General features: G+C 40.1%; 1 protein-coding gene across 4 annotated transcripts in view; it reads right to left on the bottom strand.

Annotated features, from left to right (window-relative positions):
• Window positions 1-1,888: 1,888 nt before the first annotated feature.
• Window positions 1,889-10,202, bottom strand: part of LOC122539753 (uncharacterized) — a 59,535-nt gene continuing 51,221 nt past the window's right edge. For 3 of the 4 annotated variants that reach the window (XM_087977732.1, XM_087977733.1, XM_087977735.1), the window contains 3 exons: window positions 5,789-5,847; window positions 3,403-3,443; window positions 1,889-3,263 (listed from right to left, as the gene is read on the bottom strand). In XM_087977732.1, coding sequence (XP_087833858.1) covers window positions 3,089-3,263; window positions 3,403-3,443; window positions 5,789-5,847 — 275 coding nt within the window. In that variant the 3' untranslated portion in view covers window positions 1,889-3,088. Of the gene's footprint in view, window positions 3,264-3,402; window positions 3,444-5,788; window positions 5,848-8,783; window positions 8,951-10,202 lie in introns of those variants that run through there. The other variant, XM_087977734.1, reaches the window with a different exon arrangement.

Here is a 10,202-nt window from a genome sequence, read left to right as displayed (position 1 = left end):
TCTCCTCCAAGAAGTACAAAGGATATTCTGAAGGTATAAAGGGCTTTTAAGATCATGTAATATGATGGAGAAACTATTTATGGTTGGTGGGGAGATCAGAACATTAAAAGTTAGAGCCAGGCTGTTTCAGACTGATGTCAGGAAGTACAACTGCACAACAGGGGACAAGCAAATATCTGCCAACCCAAGCAGAAAGCTGCTGAAGCTGAGCATTATATCAACTTTTCAAAGAGGAGGAGGGGTGGTGGAGATTTTCATTAGACAATGGTGTTGGGGATACAAACTAAAAAGTGGTAAAATACTACACGATTCAACCCAGAAGGAAAAACCAGTAAAACCTGTTGATAACATTGACTGGTCCAACTGGTTTTGTATACCACATAACAGTGCTCCAGTATTTTTGTTTTTCTAGTTTTTTTTCAGTCTGGGAAATGACGTGGCAGGCTCAAAGGGCTTCATGATTGCCTCTTGTTCATATGTTCCTAAAAGCAGTTATCATCACAGGAAAACAATTTAGGGGAAAGCCTGTCTCACCAATTATAGGACAAATAGTTAAACATTATGAATGGAAATATTGCTGGGGCCAATCACCTGAAGCTGTTGCTTTGAATGACTGATCAGAGAAGGCATGGCCCAACCGATGTAATTACAACCTCTTTGATGCAACCCTATGTGGAGGAGGGCTGAACCCTGTGGACAGATCTCTATGATGTTACAGCAGAGGGAGCTCTGCACTCAGCCAGGCTTCAAGGAACAGCTCAACACATTAAAGGATCCTGGACAGTTCACAAGAAGAACCAAAAGCAAAATGTACTGCTTGTTCCATTTAAAAATAAAATTCCAATCCATTCCCATGTATAGTGTAGCCACTTTCCTATAACTCAGTTATAGATAGATCTCATTAAAATTTCAATTTTTTCAATTTCTGTCACTGAATCATCAAAAACTTTTCTGTTAAGAGACATCAATGATTAATATCAACAGCCCACAGTCCAGCTGTTTTGATAATTAAGAAGAAATATGCTTGAAAATGGAGGCATTTGATAATGAAGGAACCTCTGAACCAGACTGTCTTTAAAGTTAAATTGAAATTTCAGTCACAATTTTGAAATTAGCTCAATCCTGAGGGACATTATATCAGTTCTCACATCAAGAGAAGTTAATAATTCTTCTGAGTTATCTGCTACCAGACTGCAAAAAATGATGTCAAGGAGGACTCAGCAGATCTCTTTCAAATCATTTTGTTTTGTTGAATGACTTAGGACAATATTCAAGTTTAAAAACAAACATATTCTTGGTAAAATTAATTGTCATTTTCCAAAACAGACATCATTTTCTATGTGTGATCTGTGCTGAGTGAATGTCAACCTCCAGGTAGCAACTGTACACCTGAAGGGCTCCTACTTGAAATGTCGATTTTCCTGCTCCTTGGATGCTGCCTGACCTGCTGTGCTTTTCCAGCACCACTCTAATCTTGATTCTAATCTCCAGCATCTGCAGTCCTCACTTTTGCCACTGTACAGCTACAACTGGGTCCAAAGATCCCTGGGCTGTGAGATGGGGGTGGACCATAACAGGGTCCTTGCTGAGATGTATTAATCTGTGGATCTGAAGGCAGAATCAGACTTGACTGTGGGAATGGAAATGGAGGAGAAAACATCAACATTCCTAAAAGACCCCAATGTAGAATGGCACAAGAGCTGCCAGTGAGTAAGGACAGATCTGAGAGTAGAATGGAGAGGGAAATAATAACTAATTTTAAACAGATCCTTTACACAACTACTCAGCTTGATGTTAGGGAAAGTTTTGATCTAAAGTAGCTCTATGAACAATCAGGATTCACAAAATTAGGCTCATTGTTGAGAAAGAAAAGAACAATCCAATGTCATAATGTGAGCATCTTTAATGTGTAGCAATACAATTCCATCTTTCAATAATTGAAAATACAACATATGTGTTGTACACTCAAATTAAATTTGTAACAGGCACATTTTAATTCCAACTTTCAAACCAAGTATCCATCATTCTCACAATCATTAGGAATAAACTTGTATAGAATGTACGCTACATTTGATATTCTACAAGTATGATGGAAATTCCATAAAGCTTTTAAATAAAACACCAGGAAGAAAGGCCTCTTTGTAGCAACTCCATAAATCTCAAGTTAACCAACTTGATAATTATTTCCGACAATGCACAATTCCAATTTAAATCACATGAAATTCAGAACTATTTTATTTCCTGGAAATGTAATCCATCCAAACGAGGATGGACATGTCAAAAATTATCGAGATATCAACAGACCTCCTCGTATTTTTAAACCATACTTGGATACCAGATTACTTACTGAGGAGGGTATTGCTATGCACATACTATATCATGTTCTGCTAATAAGAGAGATTTGTGTGTGATATTCGGTTTGCAGACTGGCAGCATTTGAGGTGAATTGTGTAGCTATAACTTTGAAGCATAACTCTAGAGATTTATTTATGTATGAAATATATATGCAAAGCAAGTTGTGGAATAGTATGGTTTAGGACAGGATTTTTCCACAACGTACTAATTAGTGTCAAGTTTTATGGTTGTTAGATCAGAGACTTTGCAGATTTGTAAATGGTTGCTAGTTTCAGACTTTGGTTCAAAAACACCCAGTACTTATCATTTTAAAAACAAAATTTGCATCTAGCCATATGTATGTAATTTTTGCAACTGGACCTAAAGAATAAGTGTGTTCTAAGATCTGCAATTAGCTCAAGTGAAAAAGCCTTTCAAAAGGTCACTGTTGGATACCAGTCCATCTTTGGACTGAATCCCAATGCAATCAGTAAGTCACACGTACTCAGGCACTCACTCATGAGGAAAATCACACACACTATTCTCAAGTCACTTGCAGGGCTCATGCAAGAGTAATATTGATAGGATGAGGCAACAAGCTCCCTGTTCATCCCTTCGACTGTGTCATATTTGGGTGAACAGTAATAAGATTTTAATTAATAAAATAAGAGCCAAAATTAAAAAATAAAATTCAGACTGAAAAATGGTACTACCTTTATAAAGCAGAACTCAAACTGGTTTTGTTACTTGCCCCTCAAAAGTCCAAAAAGTGGTCCTGAACATGAGCTTCAAAAGCCTGTTGTTGGTTATCTGCAAAGTGTTCTTGGCAAACAGGGCAACTGAACAAAAAGTGTTTCTGAACGTGTTGCTCGAAGTCAAAATCCTCCATGTGGAGCGGGAATAGAACTTCACATACTGGACACTTTTGGCTGTAAAATTTCACATTGTTTAAATGTAAGAATGGGATTTCATGAACAGACAAAACACAATTACATTTAACTTCATTTAATGTCAGGTAATGTAACTTTCTTTTAAAAAAAGATAAACATCACAACAATGTGCCCTTACCAGTCAGCAGGAATAGAGTCTTCCCTGATCGGAGTGTCCTCCTGTGTATAGAAATGAACAGTTAGTCCACTCCACAAGTAGGCCTTGTAATACGAGTTCCCTCAGCACAAATCGCCATTGATAGTACCTATGCTCAGACTGACACTGTGCTCCAGGATTTGATCTTGGGTTGATCCAAATTTTGAAAATTTGAATACACCAGGAGGAGTCCTTCTCTCTCTCTGCACCCTATCTCAAAATATTGCATGTCCAAAATACTTTGTTCAATGAGAAAGAAAAAAGCATCACTGAAACAATTTCTAAGATTGTGCTGTCAAATTAAAGTGATTTGTTTATCCTCTTAAAGAATTACTAAACTGCAATGGCTATGCACAAATCATGCAACTACTGAACCACTATTACACAGGAGGGGTGCAAATACAAACCTGGTACTTGTTTGCAGATTTTAAAAAAGAAATGGTGGGAATGAACCAAGGACCCTGCTCCTGACTGCCAATGATCTAAGGCAAGGCAGAGCCAGGATTGGCAGCAATAGTCCTCCATGGTCACTAAAACAGCCATTGTAATTCGTATAGACTTGCATATTCAGAGTGGATTAGTGGTGCTGGAAGAGCACAGCAGTTCAGGCAGCATCCGAGGAGCAGTAAAATCGATGTTTCGGGCAAAAGCCCGTGGGCCACAGTAGCCTTGTGATTACATTATTGGCTAGCAATCCAGAGGCTTGTACTAATGAACACAACACAGAACATAGAAAAGTACAGCACAGAAACGGGCCCTTGGGCCCACAATGTTGTGCCGAACATGTCAACAAATTAAACTAATCCTTCTACTTGGCCTTGGTCCACATCTCTCCATGCCTTGCATATTCATGTGCTTACCTAAAAGTCCTTTAAATGCCCCTAATGTAACTGCCTCCACCACCACTCTTGGCGATTACCAAACAAGATACTCAGTTTTACCAAACTGATTCCAAAATCTCAAGAACTGAAGTGTTTCAGGAAGGCAATTCCCTTCCACCTCCTGAAGGACAAAGAGGGATGGAAAATGAATGTTGTCCTTACCAGTGTGCTCTATATCTTGTGAATAATGCATAAGATGTCCCTGTACATATTTCAGGACTGCTGTCATTCAGAATAACTCACCTGCTTCAGCACAGAGATGGATTTGCATTGAGATTTCTCAAGACAGATTAATTAACTATTTTGCTTCTGTCTTCACTATAGTGGAAACAAAAAAACTTTTCAGTAATAGTTGTAAATTAGGAGGTTGACAAGGAAGAGGTCCTCAATGAAACTCCAATTTTGAGGAAAATAGCTTAGTAAACTGATGGAGCTGTGAGGTGACAAGTCTGCTGGTCCTGACAGACATCATCCTAGAGTCTTAAGAGAGGTTGTTATGAGTACATGCGTCAGTATTCATTTTCCAAAACTCCCGAAAGGATGTATTGAACTTAAAGTAGAAAACGTTCAAAAAGGGAGAAAGTCAGAAAACAGGAAACAGGAGGCTAGTTTGCTTGATGTCTGTCAATGGGAAGATGTTACAACTGATTATTGAAGAGACTAGGGCTGCACATTTAGAAAAAGTCAAGGTAGTTGGGAGAAATCAGGATTGTTTTGTCAAAAGACACATCATGCTTAATCAATGCACTGGAGTTAACTGAAGGCGACTCACCACCACCTTCTCAAGGGCAACTAACTCGGTCAGCAAATGCTGGCCGGGTCAGCAATACACACGTCCCACGATTGAGTATTAAAAAAAGTAACATGCACTGCAGATAAAGTGAGCCTGCAGACAATTTCCAGAGATATTTGATAACGTGTCACATCAAAAACTATTGTGTAAGGTAAAAGCACATGGTGTAGGGGGGAGCAAATGGTCATGGATTGAAAATTGGCTGACTGGTAGAAAACAAAGGCTTAATATAATTGGGTCTTTGACTTGACAGAAGAAGTGACAAGCGAAGGGCCACAGGAGTCTGTACAATTTGAATCAATGATTTAGTCAAGACAAGTGAAGGTGATCAACATTCTCACACTTTCATCTTCATCTTCCAAGTTTTGCACTTGAACAGAAATTGCTGGCTGAAGCTTGGGGGAAAGTGCAGGGAATTGGATACATGAAGAACAAAGTCAAGCTTCAGTTTGTCCTCATGTATTCCTATCTGATTTGTTCCAAGTGCCTGTCTCAATTGAATTTGTACAACTGCATAGTCTAGCTGAGATTAATAGCACCTCATGCATGTCCAATAAGTTTCCACTTTGCTCAACAGTGAAAGTTTGAGAGGGATCAAATCCCATTTCACATCAAGCAGTTGCCATGAGATCAAGTGCTTCTCCAGAACAGGAAATAAGTTTTAAAGAGTTAGTTTGAAAGTGGAATGATTTACCGTGTCATCCAGGTTTTGTACAGTGTCAAGGCTTCCACCAGTCTGTGAATCATTGGCATCTGGAGCATTAGAAAATAAAGACAAATCAAAAGCAAAAAATACAGGCTAGACAAATTGGATCTTTATAATTGAGGGACTGTTGAAGGATTAACCAGTTCAGAAAGATTAGATTAGATTAGAATAGATTCCCCACAGTGTGAAAACAGGCCCTTCGGCCCAACAAGTCCACACCGACCCTCCGAAGAGCAACCCACCCAGACCCATTTCCCTCTGACTAATGCACCCAACACTACGGGCAATTTAGCAGGGCCAATTCACCTGTCCCGCACATCCCCAGACTGTGGGAGAAAGCTGAATTACAGCAATTGGTTTTTGACTAAACACAGGTGGCTGCAGTTTGGTCTTCATGTTAGTCACATGGTATGACGTACAGAAATGAAATTAAAATAACATATCAAAACACTGACCCATCAACACCAAAACATTAAATCGGAGATACTGGATACAAAAGAGCACCTCTCCAAGCTTAGTTACAGAAACATGCAGGATCCAAAGAGATCCTGGCTTCACGCTGGGCAATATGCCGAACTCTGGAGTGTAAACAGCTGATCATATGTACAGCAATGCTGAAGGAGGCTCTCCCCTCTGTGCAAATAAAATTTAAACACTTTTGCTCTATTGCATAGTTTTTGCACAATGAGGGCACATCATTCCCACATAACCTTACATTTCAAACAGCAAAACTTCAACTCTCCAAAGAGACATTGTTATGTGGCCTTTTGGGATTCACCCAACAGAGTTTCTGGACACTTGGAATTGTTCCTTCAAATTATAGGGTAACTCAGTCCCAATCTCCAATAATTATACTGGAGTTTTAAACAGAATGTCAGATGGGTTTAACTCAGTGATTTACTTGGAAACCGTCAGAACATACTCATTCATCATGATATTCAAAAAAATAGCTTTTGAATAAAGACCAAAATTTTGAAGTTAAAAATCACACAACACCAGGTTATAGTCCAACAGGTTTAATTGGAAGCACACTGTTGGACTATAACCTGGTGTTGTGTGATTTTTAACTTTGTACACCCCAGTCCAACACCCAGACCCATTTCCCTCTGACTAATGCACCCAACACTCCAAATCAAAATTTTGAAGACCTTTGAAAGAATGGTCCCAAGCAAATTACAAACTCTAGAGACACGGTAAGTGATGGTGTCGCTAATCAGATGGTGTTTCCATGGGTTGGGGATGTGTAGGGGTACATGCGTTTAAGAGGGAGTTCCACTTTGTAAAGTTGTTCCCAGTTTACAAATACAGAAGCAGGGAAGAAGGCAAAACACAAAAGGGAAGGTCCATTATTGTGTGGGTGGGCACAAAACAGCAGAGAGTAAATGACAATCAGATTAGATCAGATTACATTACAGCGTGGAAACAGGCTCTTCGGCCCAACAAGTCCACACTGACCCGCCGAAGCGCAACCTACCCATGCCCCTACATTTACCCCTTACCTAACACTACGGGCAATTTAGCATGGCCAATTCACCTGACCTGCACATCTTTGGACTGTGGGAGGAAACCGGAGCACCCGGAGAAAACCCACGCAGACACGGGGAGAACGTGCAAACTCCACACAGTCGCCTGAGGCGGGAATTGAACCCAGGTCTCAGGCGCTGTGAGGCAGCAGTGCTAACCGCTATGCCACTGTGCCGCCCACAAGATGCTGTCCCCTTTATCTGGTGGATCCCTTCTCCCATCCTTAAAGTTTTTGTTCTGTTTAGATCTGTGCCTCTGGTGTCTTACCCTCTCTAAACTGTTTAATTGAGAACTCCCATGAATATTTATTATCTCAATTTCCCTCAATCCTCTCTTAACCTATCTGAACTTGCAGCGCATTCAGTTCCAAGGAAGAGTAAAACACACTTGAAACATCAATTGTTTCTCTCTCCACAGATGCTGTCAGACCTGCTGAGTTTCTCCAACACTGTTTGTATTTCAGCAATCCATTCTCTCCGGTTCAACTCGAAAATCATCAAACCTCCCATCAGCATCTCCAAACACACCCAACAAGTGAAACAGCAATTTCCTTGCACTTTTTTAAATCTACAACACTGAAGTTGCTGCTCATGTTGCAGTCTCTTCCAATTGGAAAAACCAATCGGAGATTGACTAATTGTTTGGTGAACACCTCCATTCAATCTATAGGTGTGACCCTGAACTTCTGACTCTGTCATTTTAATTCTCCTCCCAGTACCACTCCAGCTTCACTGTCCTCAGCCTCCTACAAAGTTACAAAGAAACTCAAAGTAAGTTTGATTAAGCACATGAACAAAAACAAATTGCTGGAGGCAAAAAGCCTCAGTAGGTCTGGCAATATCTGGGGAAAGAAAGCAGAATTAATTGGACTCAAAATGTTAACTCCCCTTTTCCCCCAGCAATTTCTGTTTCTGATTTCCAGCATCTGCAATTCTTTTGTTTTTGATTACAGCCTTCCAGATTTATTGACTTCAAAAATTTCACATCATATAATCTCTGCCCTCATTGTTCTTTTGAGTGGCAGTTGTGAACGGTTCTGCTATTTCCATTCACAATTCCTCCAGTCCTATTTTTGTTTCTTTCTGTGCTCCATCACTGTTGCCTGTTTCTGGCTTTGCGCCACCATGTCTTTTGTTTTTTTTCCCTTCTCCCTCCCTTCACATTTCTTAAATCCAGTTCCATTCCAAAATGTTCCAATGCTGAAACATCAACTCTTTTTCACAGATACTACCTGACCTGATATTTTTGACAACTTTCTGGTTTTGGTTCAGAGTTCCACCATCCAAAGTGTTTAAACTTTGCCCATTATTTTATTAGCTTTTAGCGATAACGTTCTAGGTCACATAGCTTTCAAAATAAACAGGAAATCCTGTCACTTGGAAAATGGCGACTTTGGTGAAAGTAGAAACATGAAGAACACAACAGTGCAGAGACAGATATGTCAAAGTTTGGAGTCTTTATTGAAATAATCACACAGCGAGCTGTCTCCCCTCTCCTCACTGGTCACGTTTATAACAGGATGAACAGTTCCTTGTTGTCTTGCTGCCTCTGCATGCGACTCCACCATTACTCCAGCCTTTCCTTCCCCCACCCTCTATCTTGCAGGAGAGCCCCATCTCCCTAACCCTGCATGAAGGAGGAAAAGAAAAAAAAACGCACACATACATACATATCACTCATTAAATTCAAATCACTAAGATTCAAAATCAGGTACGACAGACAGATTATCTTTTTTCTGTGTTTTGGAACTTTAGCACTAGGCCATTCTGCCTCTGCTTTGTTGTTCACTGACAGCACATTTGATCTACACCTCAGCTATTTGGGTTTCTCAAAACAATGGCTTTAGTTCCACATGGTACATGAAGCCCAGGGAACTGTTCCACTAGTCTGGTTTGTTCTGTCTGAATTTCATGGGCGTGGAACTTTGCAAAGGCTGCTCTTAGTTCAGTACCCTCACTGGTTTTAAATCAAAGTCCCAAGACCTGTCAGTATGAACAAAGTGAGATTTAGTTTGGTAGAATGTGAGTGTTGCAGTACTCAACAGGACAATTTGTACAATATTAATTTAACATGAGAACCAACATTTATATTTGCACGGAAGAAGAATACTGATCGGTTGACAAGTGGACTTTGATTAGGAAAGATATTACCATAGAGAATACACCAATTAATTATGATTGACAGTTAACTGCAGGCTTCTTAATAAGGCCAACCAAGTGACTGATTTCTTGGGGCAATGCACTGACCAATTAGCAAATAGCTGTCACATATCTGTTGAGTTAAAACAGGTGTAGTGTGTACACCTGTTCTTTCTGTCTGTCAGCACAGGGCCCTGTGTGTTAATCCAAGTAGCTTCCAATACATGCAAGGGTGCCACACAAATCCCAATGAGCAATCATAAATTGGTTGTCAGCATAATTCTTCACACATTTGGGATTATGCAGCAAATGTTGTCCAATTGATGCTTCGACAGTCCTTATCAAAAGCAAGCTTGAAAAAATTGCTGAACCCACATAACAATGAGCTGCTGGGTGATAGAAACAACAGAGTCTGTCCTCATGGCTCATAGCATTCATAGACATGAAGACTGCCCAATGCACACAGTGATATGCTGTCCTGCTCCTCTTATGCACAACATCTTCTCTATGACGTGAACTGACCAAACAGTTGAGTAAGTTGGTATAACCTGCTGTGAGCAGGATTTCCACTTATAAGGTGAAGATCATGAAGGACTATATCAATAACAATGCAGTGTCCATGTGCAATTTGACATCGTTAATCTATTTATCAATGTGCATCTCAAGGAAGCTACAGACATCTGCAGTGCAGCACTGTATCCAGGCAATCCAGCCCCAACAGTGTGTGAAACAGTATCCAT

Source organism: Chiloscyllium plagiosum, unplaced genomic scaffold (genome assembly GCF_037043375.1).
Source record: "Chiloscyllium plagiosum isolate Xiang-an unplaced genomic scaffold, Cpla_swu_hap1 HiC_scaffold_32, whole genome shotgun sequence".
Lineage (NCBI taxonomy): Eukaryota > Metazoa > Chordata > Chondrichthyes > Orectolobiformes > Hemiscylliidae > Chiloscyllium > Chiloscyllium plagiosum.
This window is presented reverse-complemented; position numbering and strand designations above follow the sequence as displayed.